At 40.4% G+C, this 16505-nt stretch overlaps 1 protein-coding gene across 1 annotated transcript in view; it reads left to right on the top strand.

The window, feature by feature from the left end:
* The window catches only part of ppfibp2b (PPFIA binding protein 2b), a gene marked incomplete in the record, with an annotated part of 133796 nt that overhangs the window by 16325 nt on the left and 100966 nt on the right, over positions 1-16505 (top strand). Inside the window, 1 exon segment of the mRNA XM_036124677.1 lies at positions 14871-14967. Coding sequence (XP_035980570.1) covers positions 14886-14967 — 82 coding nt within the window.

The following is a 16505-nucleotide window of genomic DNA, read 5'->3' as shown; positions in this document are numbered from 1 at the left end:
CTCCTTGGTGGTGCTAATTGTCATCGCTTTTCCAGAAAAGATAATGAGAGGAACCCCTCGAACATGATTGGGCGAATCATGTTTCTAAAATCGTTAATTAATAAGGTAAATGTTGTAAATGGATGGGATTTTATCAATGCAAGGACGTGAAAATTGATGCATTCACATTTAAACGCTGACACTGCATCTTCTCACAGCTGCTCTACCAACGGACTCACATCTCCCACCCATGCATTGGCGTATCGCTGTGAACCGGTTAGTCCTAACATCCCTACTTGCAAACCGTCTGCCTGATTCCCCTTCATCTTATTTTAGCCTTTTCCTTGTTGAGTTTTAGTCTTTGATGGGTGTAATGTTTTGACTGCTTTGTGCACACTGAAGTGGGGCCTTCATGTGTGCTGTGAGAGATTAGGACTTTTCAAAAAATCTGGAAGTGGGATTTGAATTAAGGGGTAGGTACATTTTCAGTCTTGACTACAGGACAGAAGGAGCATCTTCCTCTTAAATGTCAGTGGTCTTGTTGCATTGATGCTAATTGCCTAAGAATCTGGTGTTTCGTGTTGGCTTGACTTGGCTCGGCGCGCACACACAGTTGTATTTACTCTGTGTGACAGCAGGGCCTCGGGGGCTTAGGTCTGGCCTCTAGCTGGTGACACTAATCCAAACAGGCTAAGCCAAATGAGGAGGAACGCTAAACTAACACACACACACACACACACACACACACACACACACACACACACACACACACACACACACACACACACACACACACACACACACACACACACAGAGGCGCGCACATCTCTCTGTGTGTTGGTGTGTGTCCTGTTGTCCTTTGTCTTTCCCTGTGTTAACGTTTAACCACTCCTGTCAAACATACAGGGTCAGACTGATTTTTGGTTTCCCCCGTTCCCACCGACTCATAACGATGCCTAGCCGTAATGTCGGGGAACTCTAAAGTTTCAAAACTCGATGCTTCTCACTTCACAGAAAACTGTGGCCATTCCGGATGACCTCAGTTCTTGTTGAACCCGTTTAGTCTCTTGTGTGTAAGTTGTTGTGAAATGTTTAAGTCTTGACCTATTATTCTGTGTGTAAAAGGCAGCTATTTGCTGGGCTCTCGGCATCAGCCGCATGCTCTTACATAACTGGAAACTCCCTTTTTAAATGAATATATAATTTGCTTATGGTGTGCATGCAAACAAAGCTAAATGTCTTATCCTGAGTCAGTTTATTGTGGCGTAATGTTTCTAGCCTTCTCTTCTTGTTAGGGAAAATAGGAATCAAACTGTAGAGAAAAGCTTCTTTTTTTTCCCCCTCATACATCCCAGCTGCTCACTGCAAAGTTTCACTTTGTCGGATACAGTTAAAACATTTTTAGTACACAGAATTAATAATAATTAAAAGTAATAAATGAGTCCTACAGACTGTAGGTATTGGAATAGAAATCAGAATAAAACTAAATAGCTAAATCAGATCTACCTTTAATTATCAGTGACGCAGGTTGCTGGTGGCCAAAGTTTTAATTTTAATTAACACATGAACTGTAAAAACCTGTCCAGCCAGATTGATAATGTGTAGCACTTTTAGTTCTGCATGTTATCAATCTGGAGCTGCTCCCTTTGAATAAGTTTGGTTAAAGGAGGGACATTATGCAGAACTCTCTGAGCTAATTGGGCAAAGCGACACCTAGTGCCCGCCTACCAAAGGTTGGTTTTAGCCAATTAGTATTGAATTAAAACCTAAGCAGCAGCTGCTATGAAAAACATCAAGAAGGTGAGCTGGTCAAAGCATTTCTTGCTGTTCTACTTTCAAAGAAGAAATTCTGAATTCTCACATAACAGATGTGACAGCAGCAGCTATGCGTGCGTCCTCCTGCGCTACCAGGTTTAGTTTGGTTCGGCTGTGGACTCAGTAGCTCTTGCTTTCGTTGCACCGCTATGTCCCCCCTTAAACCTCAATACTGCAACGTGATTGGCCCGAACGGTTTTTGGTTCGGTCACAAACGGTTGAAGCCGGAGCGATACAAGATGGATTCTCGTGAGTTTGTGAATGCTCTATTTTTTCCACAGAATAATGGTAGCGCCCTGTGGGCACCGTGTAAGGCGGTGTCCTTGGCGGCAAGGCCTCAGTAATTTGTCTCCCCATGAAATGTTTCATGAAAAAGAAAGTATGAAAGTAGTTGAGGATATTTCGATCTTAGTTTTAGAGCAACCAAAAAATATGAAATTATTATTGCTAGGGCTGGGCAACGATTAAAATATTTAATCGCGATTAATCGCCCTGATTAATCGCGATTAATCGCATTGTATTTACAAACTCCAAGAATGAATTCAAAAGTAGTGTAAAGAATCGATGTCTTAATGCCAAATAGAGCTAGACAGATTTTACTTTTCCAAGTGGAGCAATCAGCTTTCGCCATAGTGCTCCGCTTGATTTATGCATGTAAACAGTTTTATTGTGATTCCTGATGGGAGTATTTCAAATTATGTAGACACTACAATGGGAAAGTAGGAGAGTAAAAGAAGAACAATAAGAGAAAAAAAAGAAAGAGAAGAGGTGAAAGAAAGAAGAGATAAAAGGGAAAGAATGATAAAACGTCTTCAGTCTGCTTCATCACCTGGAAAGAGAGATGTAAAAAGACCAGCACAACCAACGGATATAGTATAACAGCGAAAAATCAATCTTTTGGATGAAAAAGTTGTGGCTATAACCTTTAAACAGCAAATGTCACAAACGCAGTGTGCATTCTTTGCGATATGCATACTGCGATCCATGAAATTCCGATGCCGCTGGTTTTGCGATCTATTGTGCAGCCCTACATCAGAGCCACCAATGCAGACGAGCTAACGGTCCCTACTAAAGCCACATCAGCTTCCTGTCCTGCTGCTTAGCAAATCAGTGCAGATACTGTACAGTATATTTACTTACTTTTTTATTAGGCCAAAATCCCCTTTTTGTTGGTCTTATTTTCACTTTTTTTAACTAGCTGGAAAATATGCTAATTTATTAATGGCATTGAGTGCTTGAATTTTATCACACAGTCTGTAATGAATCCATAGAATAAGTTTTACTTGTATGTAGCCGGTCCCACTCAGTTCAGTCACATATTGCCTCAATCCTGGGCCAACACCGCAGGATGGATGCATACAGGTAGTGAACTGTACGTCGTATTGGGAAGTCAAATTAATCTCCTCCATTTCCTCCCCAAATCATAGACAGCAGCTCAGACATGAAACACTCTGGCTGAATGCACATCTTTGCTCTGACATTGAGCTGAAACGGTTCCCAGACTGCTTAGAAACCCAGGAGCGGAGCTGCTGTGATGATTGCTCTGATCCCCACAAGCTTTCAGACACAACAGCAGTTCGTATCAAGACACTTTTATCACAACAAGGTCAGTTGAGAGGGGTGGTTATTGTTTTGGCTTGTAAGTATATTTAGCTTTTAATGCTTGTGCGAACCACAATGTGTACAAGAGCTCCGGCGTTTCTCTGACCGCACAGGCAGACAGCAGAAAACGACTGCATTAGGAAAGTTTTATATTTATCGGCTGTCCTCCCCTTTGTTCTATTATCCTTGCTAAGTTGCACGATTGTCTGTTGCGTGTGGACAATGGACGTTGTAATACGTAGTGTCTGCATTCTGATGTGATGGGATAAGTCAAAAACACATTTGCACTCGATAAAGTCAATGTAATGCAAATATCACAGTGAAATGGCTTGTGATAAATAAATAAATACTGCATTTCCATCTCCTCGCTTTCCCTTTTACCAGTTACAGCGCTCTTGATGTGTTTCAGCATCTTTACAGATATCTGTGGCATAGAAGCACCGTCTGGTTAGTCAAATATCCTTTTGGGATGCACAGCAAAAATGCTTTTGTGAATATAATAACCTAGCAATTATTGCATTCCAAGCACTCCTCTGTGATATCCATACATGCCATTAAAGTGCAATTTATAATAAATCTAGAATATTTTTGCACAGCGCTAGAGTGAACAAAAAATATAATCAGTTTAAGATGATATACTCGAGACAAAAACCCATGAAGACTTACTTTTATATGACTCTAAAGTGTACTTTACACACTGAGGTCAGATAAAAACAAGGTTTTCTATATCTACACAGGGTTGCAAAAGGAGATGTGCATGTGACCAAAGCAGATGCATTGAGGTATTTTATGAATATATTTGTTTAGCAGTGATAAACCTGAATTCTTGGTCAGCGATTTGCTTTAATAAATGCCCCGAACAAATCTTCATGAATCTGGTTCTTAATTCCCTGCTAGTGCCACTTTGTCTCTGTGATAATCTGTACTGAATTAGCTCTCAAAACAACTTTCCAACAAGGGCCATCCACCAAATCTGCTCAATGATCTATATTTTCTAAGAAGTGAAGCAGCTAAATTTACTAGTGAAGGATTTGGAGCCAAGGCCCATCTGTTTAACTCTGGGGTCAGCAACCGTTTGAGAGCAAAGTGCCTCTTTGTCCTCCATTCTAGTAAATGCGTACTTTTCTTTAAAGCCACAAAGCCCTTTTAAAAACGACCATGCTTAATTTACAATTACTGTCCACTGTCGCTACGTGCATGCTCGGTATGAGGGATTGCATCTGTCCACTGTGGCTCTACGCTGAGTGAATGCTGCTTGTCAAGACTCGATGTAACCTGCTGGGTTTCCTTAGACCAATCTGTCTGTATGATTTGATTGAAGTGACTTTGTAAAGTGCCTTGAGATGACGTGTTGTGACTTAGCACTATATAAATAAAATTGAATTGAACTATGTGAAATGTATGTTTTTGGTTAAATTAAAGAACCAGAGCTATATTTCTATTTTAGGGTTTTATAACAACAAAAGTAACTTTACAAGTTAAGCAGATCCACCAGCCTTCTACAAAGCACCGGCCTTGAGCTGCTGAAATGCTGATAGATGTTATTAAATAACTTATTCATCTGTTTTTGTGTTTGCGTTCTCTTAAATCCAAAATTTAATCAAAACGATGTTGGTTTTGTTGTTCTAGTTTAACATCCAAATCACATTCAATTGATGTGATTAAAACAAAGCAAACTCTTTCATTTTATTAAAAGAAAAAACACATGTTTATCTAAAGGGAAGAAAACATGTTTTTATTCCATTAGACTCATTTTGGAGTTTTTATGCAGATATTGAACCAGAACACAGAGAACCTTCCAGAAGAGCTTCTATGAAAATGTATGTGGAAAAAATAAAACCTTGTTCAGTTCTGCATCATTTTTGGCCAAAATGATCAAGAATTGCTGTGATGGGCCCATGTGGTTCTGGTGCCACAGGTTGCCGACCCCTGGTTGAACTTATTTCACTCTCTTTGTCAGATTACAGCAAATAGGTTTTTGCTTTTTTTGGCCCCACTTAAATGTTTCAGATAATCAAACAAAAGTTAACAGAGTAGAAAGAAAATGCGGTTCTCAGTTGACAAATGTTTCTTTTTTTATATATGTTGACAAAAAGCTATCCATACCCACTCGGCCCCAAGTTAAAAAGTAATTCCAAGGAAGAAGCTTTGTCCCCCTCATCTTTGGAGAATACCTCTAATTCAGCCACACTGGAGGGATTTCAGGCATCTTTAAGGTCCCACCACAGGATCTCAGATCCAGACATTGACGTGTCACTCCTAAACCTTTTTTTTTTTTTTTTGAGCCAATACGTGGCTATGCAAGTGTTTTCTATTTTAAAGGACTGATTTAAAATGTGGAATAAAAACACAAAACTCCTATTTTTTGTAAACAACGTTCCAAATATTAGCCTTTAAATAAAAATCAATTACCAATGGACAAACCATTGATAATAAATAAATTAGGCTTAACTGCAAGGCTCTGTTAGATGCTGAATAAAGATCCATTCTGTAGTTGTAGGAGCAGTTTCGTCTACGGGAGCCCAGCCAGAACAGCCAAATCTGTAAAAAAGAGTTGGACCTTTTAGACTAACAGCACCCGCTGTCGGAAACAAATAAAAATGCGGTGTTAGTCGGAGTAATCTCACCTAAATCGGTGCTTTCTCCATGTCACACAAGTAAAATTTGGCTGGAGGGGCTTGGTGAGAAGGACCACTAAGTCATTCAGAGTACTGTGCCACATCCTCCTATTCCACATGTCATCGGTTTATCATACGTTTTGGAGAATATTTCACATTTTTATACTTTAAATCCAATCCACTTGAATCTGTAAATGAACAGCTTGAAGCTTCCAGCCAGAGCTTTTTTTTTTTTTTTAACAGTTCAAAATGTAACGTTTGTCTGTTCACATTGCTTCCTGTTCCCCTCATGGTGATCGCTGACTGGAAGTCATGTGTTGTTGTTGCGTGGAGGGTTCATTACCCTCACTCTGAGGGCAAAATAGATTACAGCTTTAATAGCAGACGTCAAGTGGACTGACTGGAGTTTAGAACAGAACACCGACGAAGGAAAGAATGAGATAATATGAACAGGAAACACATTTCCCTGGTAGAGCGGAGCAGAGAAGAACCTAAGTGAAGTTAAATCAAATGCACTTTAACAAGACCGAAAAGGACAAAAAGAGAGCAAGCAGCTCAGCAGAAAGCTTTGCAGTGCTGTGAGGCACATTCAATTTATATTCTTGCCCCCCCCCCCCACCCCCCCCAAGGCAGCAGTGCATCAGCCACGGTTCACATATCACAGCCTGCCCACTGTGATATACTCAAAAAGATAATCTAACCAGTTTGCAGGCTCACAAACTCAGCTCAGAGATTATACTCTTATATTTCCTCTCTTTCCTGTGTGCCTGCATTTGACACTGGTAGAGACACCATCTTATCAAATATTCAAATATAGCTTCTTTTTTTTTTTTTTTTGCTGTCTTAGTTCAGGACTTGTTGCCGTATACTGTGCATAGTGTTAGATGTTGAAACGGCATTTCAAAGCATCAAATAAAAAGAATAACAGTGCGATTTTGATTGCACTAAAAGCCCAAAGTTATTCCTACTGCTGTCAGATTTAGACACTCAAACTGTTAAGTTAGTTTTTGATAGGAATTGCGATGGGCATCTCCCAAAAGATGATAAAACAATGTATTATATCTGTGGTATATGCTTTATGTTACTTACATTCAGAACAAACATCTTGGTTAAATTAAGAGCTTAGTTTAAGTCTAAATCTGCTAAGGATATGAATAATGTTCAGCCTATGAGTTTGTGGTTGTCAGAGTGGAGCTACTGTATTCTCAGCATATCTGGTTGATTGCGTTCTGTTTATATGAGGTTACTGTAGAACTACAGGGCATTCTGGACCCATTCAGAGCTGATGCGATATAAACAGCTTATTAACTAAACCAGAAAAAAGAACAGCCAAAAATCTAGTTTGAAATGAAATAGGCGACTGTTCTTGATTTATTTGGGAATGTTTTTGGATATGATAAAAACATTTTTTTTTCTTTAACAAATGCACTAGGCCGGGTAGCAAGAAAGTTCTGGGTTTAACTCCAGGTCTGGTTCTTTCTGCATGGAGTTTGGATGTTCTCTCTGTGCATATGTGGGTTCTCTCCGGGTACTCCGGCTTCCTCCCACAGTCCAGAAACATGGCTGTTAGGTTAGCTGATCTCTCTAAATGCTCTAAATGCTATGCGTGTGAATAGTTGTGTGTCTCTGTGTTGCCCTGTGAGGGACAGGCAACCTGTCCATGGTGTTTTCTGCTTCTTAGCCAATGACTGCTGGAGATACGCACCACCCCATCCACCCTGCACAGATAAACGGGTATAGTTAATGGATAGATTGCAATGTACTGGGTTAAAGATTATATATGTAACATGAAATTTATTTTAACAATTGGTCTGTAACATACTGTTTTATTTGTACAGTAAAGCCGATGCACTGTTCTGTTAGTTGAACAGCACTGATGCCCTCCTGTACGTTAGTTCAGCATTCATTTTACTGGAAAGGTTCAATAAAAGTTTACAGAAAAAAGTTATGCTCGTTTGGGAGCTAATGGGTTATTGGTTGAATTGGCGTAAATACAAACCTTTTACATTGTTGGTGTGAAATTGTATTGTAGGAAATAGGGGTTGAAATGGGTGAAGGCGATTTAAGTTCACCTTGAGTAAATAAAACGGCAAATTCAAAACATTTGATGTCGTATTTTTCAAAAGTAATTTAGATTTTTCTACTCATTCCATTAAACACACTGGACATTAATACATTTTCTGTACCAGTTTTACTCCTGCAGGGTCGTCGGAACATGCTTTGGCCACGCACAGTTCTGATTTTGTTTTTAATTGTTTTTCCAATTGTATTTGGAGATGATGTTAAAGAACTTATTACAATTAATGTTTCATGTTCCACAGGATTTTATTTATTTTTGTTGTGCCTGTTAAGGTAGAAAGACGATCTCAACACAACACACGCCAAACTACATCACACTGGACATTCTGGTGCTTTTATTCTTATAGTGATAAAATATTTTCAGCCTATAAATTTACTCTTTGACATGCTTGTTTTGGAATGATTGGTGGCGATCCCAGTCTTTAGGCACGGAAGAAGTTCAAAGTAGACATCTTATTGGCATTTGTATGTGCACATTTCTAAGTGACCCCAAACTTTTAAATGGTAACATATTTATAAAAAGAAAATAGATTTACCAGGAGAGGTTCAATAAAGCGTACTTTTTCACCCATTTCATGGACTGTATGGGAGAAAGTTTTTGTCAGTAAAACCCGTACTCATAACATCTTTAAACTACTTGTCACAATTTAATACCTGTATAAAAACCTTCTGTACGCCACCCTCAGTTGTGCTTGTGGTGCAATGCATTGTGGGATACCCTGCTAGCTGAAGTCTGCATGCTCAATACCCAGTTTGATTGATGTTTTTTGTCTTCTACACATGTCTGTTAGCCTCGTGAGACCATTCTGATCTCGCGAGCTTTCAAGGTTTCACTCGCAGATCAGTCTGGCTACTCTCCGTTAAAGAAAATTTGGAGCCGTTCACCAAACGAACGTCCAATCAGCGTTGGCTTTGAGGCGGGTTGGGGTGTGACGCAACGGGAAGCGCGACAGTTCAGTCTAAAGAACATGGCGGCTTCAGCCGATGAAACTAGCGTTAGCGTGGCTATCGAGCAAGTTTTATCGGAATTACAGAGTATTTCTCTCCTGAGCAAACGAGCCTTTACCTGCACTGCAAGAGTAGCTTGGCTTGTGGTTGTGTTTTCGTCGTCGCTCTGTTACGAGCGACGACGAATCTGATTGGTTCATTTGGGCCGTCTATCACCTACATAGGCCAATCAGCTAACCAGTATTTTCGCCCCTTCCCAAAGTTACTTCAACGGAAGGTTTCCAGATGGATATGCGGAGCAAATCTATCTGGCGGAGTCAGGTAACATGTCTGTCCCCATGATGTAATTTTCACCGTTTATTCAATCTTGTGGATTCAAAGCAGAGTCCACATCCAGAAATTTACAATTTGGGTTTTTACTATTAATATGTAATATTTCCCAATTATATTTAATTAGATTGTAAGGAAAAATTACAAATCTTAAATCTACGCATATCAACTGTCTTTCATGTACAAAATTACCTTTATGAGTCTGGCTTTTATGGACATGACGCTTACCTTATATCATATCAAGAGATCTGTTCCATATACTGGCCTTGCATAAAAGAGCAGGAAACAAAGCAGCGAATCCACCGCTTCCTTTTTTCAGCTCCGGGCACGAGATAGTCTTAAAATAGAATGTTCCATTGTGGATAGAAATAAGTAAATTAAAAACCGGAAAAAGTTGCCAAATCAAGCGGTCTGCCACGGCTAACCTTTCAGGAACATAAACCAAAATACGAACATGGTAAATAAAAATCGGATTTGCTGTTTTGTTTTCCGTTCTTCTATGTAAGGCCAGTAAATGAAGCAGTTTTTTTTTTTGTTTTTTTTTTTTTTTGTTGATACGAACGCATACAGACACTTTGAAGAAGTTTGACGTTATCACGGGACATCTTTAGGAACAATGAAACCGATTGGACGTGCTGCGGTGTGAAAGCCGAGGTTTGCTCGTTGAATATGTGCATTAGAGTCCTGCACCAGTAGATGCTCATTTTCACGCTTTCGACCTGCAGGGTTATTGGTGGTGATTTCTAAAAACATATGTGCTTGCCCTGCAGGTTCAGGGATTAGTGGCTCTTTAGTTAGCAGCTTATCCCACTTAAAGCCATGTGGAGGGGGGCGGTAGGGGTTGTCTGCATGTTTGTGTGTGTGTGTGTGTGTGTGTGTGTGTGTGAGGAAGCTGGAGCACAGAGTTGCTGATTTGTTTTGCATTGTTGCCATGAATTGCACTGTCAGTGTGTAGGGGAAAACATTTTTTTGACTTGCTTTCTTGGCTGCTGGTTGTTATAGAAAGGGTTGCAAATCCTGTTGGTTTCAGAATGAAAACGCACGTCCTGCGACAGGAACCTGCGTAGCCCTGTAAGCAGTTCGGAGCGCTGCTGTAAACTGTGGGACGCGTGTCAGATTTAGGAGAGAGAGAGCCGTCAGCACTGCGGCGGATGTAGACGAGAGTTTTCGACGTCATGTAGGAAAGCTGGTTTTTCAGGTCTGTCTTCTTTATGGGGAAAAGATTGCTGGCTCATTTCACTGGAAGTTGCTCTGGCTTGCTTTCTGTTTCTCTCGTTGTCTGAAAAAGGGTCCCACAAAAAGAGACTCTGTCGTTAAAGTTAACTTAATTTTTTTTTTTTTTATTCAAGTAGGAGAAATTAGAAGCTGCTTGGAAAGTTCATATTGGGCTCAGTTTATTTCAGAAGTCTCAGGTTCTCTGATTTCATCTGATTCGCCAACTTAAGCATTTAAAAGTATGTTTTAGACTGTTGTATTTATTATAAGCAAAGCAAGCGGAGAAAATAGCGATTATCCCCATTCTATAAAACAAACAAGCAACACTCTCACGTGTAGAGATTGTACTGTTGTGTGCGTTACCCGGCCTGGCCCAAAAAAAGATGCCACCTGGATTTAACTAAGCAAATAGGTACAGGCCTCCTATTGGATAATTACTGCATGAGCGATTATGTTTCAGCTGGCAACAAGTTATTTAACCTCAATTGGTGCAATGGGTTGCTTCTCATTTCTTAAACAACCATGTGGAAAGACACATCTCATAGTCCTGAAAAAGATGTCGGTCTGTTTCACAAGGGTCAAATCATCGGCATGCATCAAGCAGAGAAAACATCTAAGGAGATTGCAAAAACTACCAGAATTGGGTTAAGAACTGTCCAATGCATTATGAAAAGCTGGAAGGATAGTGGGGACCAATCCCTGTTCCAGAGAGGCAGGTGAAGTGATGCAGCCATCATGCCTCATGCCTACTGTACCAGCATGTGGGGGCAGTGCTATGATCTCACTGCAAAAAGGGAACTCAAACCAAGTAAAATGTTCTTTAAATTGGTATATTTTCCTTCATTTGTGCAGCTTAATAACACTAGTTGCCAATATGAGTATTTTTACCCCTAAAATAAGGTAATTGGATATCCTGCACTTGAAATAAGTTAATGGACATGAATTGTTTTCATTTTAAGTGCAGAAATCTTATTCCATTGGCAAATGGTCTTATTTAGCTGCTCAAATCAAGGAAAAATACACAAATTTCAAGAACGTTTTACTTACTTTGAGTTCCATTTTTGCAATGCTGGGGCTGCGGCAGCTGGTCAGGTCCAGGTTCAGCAACAGTATGTGTTCACATCACAGAATGAGGTCAGCTGACTACCTGAATATACTGAACAACCAGGTTATTCCATCAATAGATTTTTTTTTTCTTCCCTGATGGTGCGGGCGAATTCCAAAATGATAATGGCAGAATTCATTGCGCTCGAGTTGTGAAAGAGTGGTTCAGGGAGCATGAGGCATCATTTTCACACAAGGATTGGCCACCACAGAGTCCAGACATTGACCGCACTGAGAATTTTTGGGATGTGCAGCGGACAGACTCTACCATCATCAATGCAAGATCTTGGTGGAAAATTGGGTGGAAATATATCTTGTGACATTGCAAAAGCTTATTGAAACAACGCCACAGCGAATGCGCGCGGTGATCAAAGCTAAAGGCGGTCCAACGAAATATTAGTGTGACTTTATTTTTGGTGCCGACTTTTGTTCTTTCTTTTTTCTGACTAGGCAGTGTATTTCACTGGTTTGAAATATGACAGTCGGGGCAACTGTGGCTAGGCTGGAGCAGTAGCTGCCTTGCAATCCAAGAGTTCAGTTCCAGCTTCCTTCTGTCAAATGTCAATGTGCTCCCGGGCAAGGCACTTCAACCCAAGTTGCTTACTGATCTGTGTATGAAAGAATGTAGAAAAGCGGCATATCATTTCCATGTAACAATAAATATTTAATTCCTGCAATCATCACAAAGTTTCATAATTGCAATTGGTAAAATAAATCAGTTATCAGACCTTTTTTTTTTTTTTTTTTTTGAGACATCAGACTTTCAGGGGAGTCCTATTTGATTTTTCCAACTTGGGAAAAATCAAAAAAGTGTATTCCAGAACAACAGGCAAAACTGGATGCTTGCCGATTCGGCGTCACAATGCTACAGCCGTGGCTTGTGCTGTGGAGTTTAGGAGACACTGCATGGGTTTGTTGCTCTTTGCAGTTTGTCCTGTCAGCGCTGTGCTGGAACAGGACAGCGAATCCTGCATCAGCACCCTCCAGCGCATGCAGCCTCGCAAGCAAACTCATTTCCTTACTTCCTCACACACGGACACATGCTGGAGAGACAAAGGCAACAGTGTTGCGTAGAGGTCAACTGTCTTCACTGTGCTGTTGAACAGTCGTTCTGTCATAACGTCTGAACGGCACTGTCACGCTCAGTCTCAACAGGCCTGATGCCATGGGGGCATTTCTTGTATTAAATAACTCAATTACAAGGCTGGTCTTAAACACATACATTGTTTGTCTGTGCAGATAGACGTTTGTGTGTGTTTTTTTTTCTCTGAAAAACCTTGAGTGCGCCACACATTTGCAATTCCATAAAGTGCTTTTTATTGTGAGCGTCAGCCATCGTAATGGAGAGAAAGCTGCTGCTAATTCAGATGAACATTAGTCCCGCTTTGTAGGGGGGGGGGTTATTCTCTCAAGGCATCCGCAGATTACATCACCGCCCTTCCCCTCAATTTGCGTTTGTTGCCTATTTGTTAGTAAGCTGGAGTGACAGCATGACAGAAAGATGAGCGCCTTGAAGGAGCGATGACAGAAAAGGCATGAGTGGCAGGCAGCGAGGGGACGGCAGAAATGTGGATGGGGAGGGGGTGCAGAGCAGGAAGCACAGCGTGCTAGAAGCTGGAGGGGAAGGCAGAAGCAGCGATGACAGGCGGCGAGTCACTGCTACTTTAGGAAATAAATATGTAGGTATGGAAAACTGGCAATAATGATGTTTTTGCTGCAGGTTTTATGTGCCTTATATGCTTGTGTGCAGTCCTAGTGTTTAACTGACTCAACAAGTTAAGAACAGAGGTGTTTGAGAAACTAAGACATTTGGAAAGATGGGAACTTTACTGACCTCTGTTGGTGAGTCAATAAAACTGCAGCACCACAAGAGTTAGATTTTAAGAAACAGGTCCCTGTCCTGCAGGTCTGCACTGGGCGACGAGGGCAAGATTTGATCTAGTGACTAGATCTAGTAGTTAATGGCGATCTTATGTTAGCAGGTGTCTTCTGCAAACAGAAAGTATGCAGACATTCAAAAAGTTAACGAGTGAATCAGACCAGTTTTCCTTCGGCCAGCTGTGACTGGTGATTGGCAGGTCAAATATTGTTTCTTTACTTTTTTTTTTTTTTTTTTTTTGCCTGGTGAACGATTGCAGCAAAGGTGGAAACTCTTACTTTATTTCAGTCAGTCAACAAATTTTAATACCCCCCTCCCAAGTATTATGCTGCCACAATGTCTTTAAATGGGACTTTTTATATGCCTTTCCTTGACTGAAGAGTTTCCTACGGCGACTCCTGTCAGCTTGGCAGTGTAGGTGAATGGTTATGTCTTGGTAGGGTTGCAGTTGTGCTTTACTCTATCCACTGTCAAATGATAGATTGAACAGTTCCCAGTGAGATGTTTAAAATTTGGCCTTTTTTTTAATAATATAAACCTGCATTAAGCTTCTTCACAACTTTACCTCCGATCTGTAATCTGTGTTGCTCGGTCTACACGATGTTTGTCCACTAATGTCTGTCTCTGACAACCTGAGGCCTTCACAGAACAGCTAGTTTTACACTGAGACTAAACCACACTCTTCTAACCGATGAGGCCTCCTCCGAAGGCAACTGATTGCACTGGATTTTATTTAAAGGTATCAAAGTAAAGGTGCACTGTGGTATGCATTGTAGAATTCTAATTCAGTATAAATAAATAAAAAAAGTCCTAAAAATCCGTATTAAGTATATAGATGTCTATGGTTGTAACATGGAATGTTTTAGGAAAATGTCAAGGTGCACAAATAATTTGACTGGGTCCTGTAATCTCATTCATGGAGATTTCAGCAGGGATGGTGTTTGATACTTTTTTTTTTTTTTTTTTTACAACAAAACTATATAAATTTGGGTGTCCTATCTTTGCAGATTATTCCAATTAGTTTTTTTCCTTTTAAAACACGTCTTTTTGATGTTTGTTTTTTAGATTTCCATAGCCAACAGAACGTTGTGGCATATTGATTTATTATTTTACTGTATTACACTTTGTACGACCATTCACATCTCCAGTTCTGCTGTTTTGTCCCTCTACAGGGATCTTAAAAAGTTGCCTTGTGTAATTCTGTCTTTATTTTTGTTTATATAAGCTCTACATTTAAATATAATGTAAAATAATACCTTAATTAAATCCTCTCCTTATTTTTCCTCTTCTGTTTACACCAGGGCACTTTAGATCTGATGCTTCCTGCCATCACAATGGAAACGGAGGCCAGTCACATGCTGGAGGCAGCGCTGGAGCAGATGGACGACATCATTGCAGGTAAGCGCCAGAGGCAGCGGGGGTCGGCTGTGTGACGAGGGAGGTTAAGGGGGTTAAATGTGGTCTGAGTTTTGGAAAAACGTTGGTGCAGTGCTGCAGGTAGGTGTTGTGGGTGAATGAAACCTCATGAACCACATTTATAATCAACAAATTCAGAATCAGAATCAAGTTTAATCGCCAAGTAGGTTTGCACTTACAAGGAATTTGACTTGGTATTGATGGTGCAGACAAAAAATAAGAATACAGTAAAATAAGAAGTAAAAAGGATATATACACGGAAGTTGTAAAATTAATGATAAATAAGTTAAAAAACAAACTCGTATGTCTGTATTTTGTATAACTTATTAATCTTTGGTTGTTCTGTCCTACAATTTCTAACATAGTTATACTGTGTATTTTTATGTAGCAATATTACAGAGTTATTTAACTTGGATATACTGTAACCTTGTCGCAGCAAGGGGGTTAAGCCCCATTTAACATAATGTGCCAACATTTAGTTGAAAAAAAGCAGCAGATTTATCCGTAGAAGTCTCATCATATAGCTTAGATAAGGAAATATAACCTACTGCTAAAGCTGCTTTTCAATTTTTTTTTTTTTTTTTTTTTTACAATAGATCTATTTTTTAAATATATGAAGCAATTTTATTTTATTAATAATTTCATGATGACAACAGTTAGCTTCCAAATCAAATTTTGACTAAACATAAAAAAATAGATGCTCTTACCTTATTTTTTGGACTATAAGGCACACTTACAATCCTTACATTTTCTCAAAAATTGGTGGTTCGCCTTATATGTGATTACTGTTGTGCTTACTAACCGATTTTAGGTGGGACAATGAGTATGACTTTGGTTAGCAACAAAGCCGCTCCGCTCAATGGATATTCAGAGCATTACGGTACACTGTGTCACTACCCAATAGCAGTGTTGTAGTCAAGTCACTATGCCTCGAGTCCGAGTCCAGGTTCGAGTCACCAGTGTTCAAGTCCGAGTCAAGTCCAAGTCATTAAAAAAAAAATCCGAGTCGAGTCCGAGTCGAGTCCACTACTCATCCGAGTCGAGTCACTATTGATCCAAGTTCGTTGTAGGAACATGCCGTGACGTGTGATGTATGACACGAAGCAGTAACATTCCATTGCACTAATAACTCTTTCGCTGTAGTTACCCTTGGTTTTACTCGGTAAAACGACTGCTTTTTCCAAGTCTAAGACGTCTCCTAACCATGGTTTTTAAACATTGTTGTTATGGAACGTGCAACAGCGACTCGAGGTACGCTGATAGGCCGCATATGAAGGATGTTAAAGCCGCAAGCGGCGTCGAACGGCCCTCGCAGCCAAGCGCACTCCGGCCTATTGGCCACCGCCGCGGTGGCGGCCGGCCGGCGGGGTTCCCGCACCGCCGGCCGCCCGCCACCGCAGATGCTGTTACGCATTTTCCTCGCCCGTCCACCGGGCGATTCCCACAAACGCGTTCGGCAGTGTTCCCCCATGGCCATGACTCGCAACAAATCTGGTGTGGATCGGTCGATGCAGCGAGGA

Source organism: Fundulus heteroclitus, chromosome 2, assembly GCF_011125445.2.
Source record: "Fundulus heteroclitus isolate FHET01 chromosome 2, MU-UCD_Fhet_4.1, whole genome shotgun sequence".
Taxonomy (NCBI): domain Eukaryota; kingdom Metazoa; phylum Chordata; class Actinopteri; order Cyprinodontiformes; family Fundulidae; genus Fundulus; species Fundulus heteroclitus.
The sequence above is the reverse complement of the archived record's forward strand: the minus strand, read 5'-3'. Positions and strand labels throughout refer to the sequence as shown.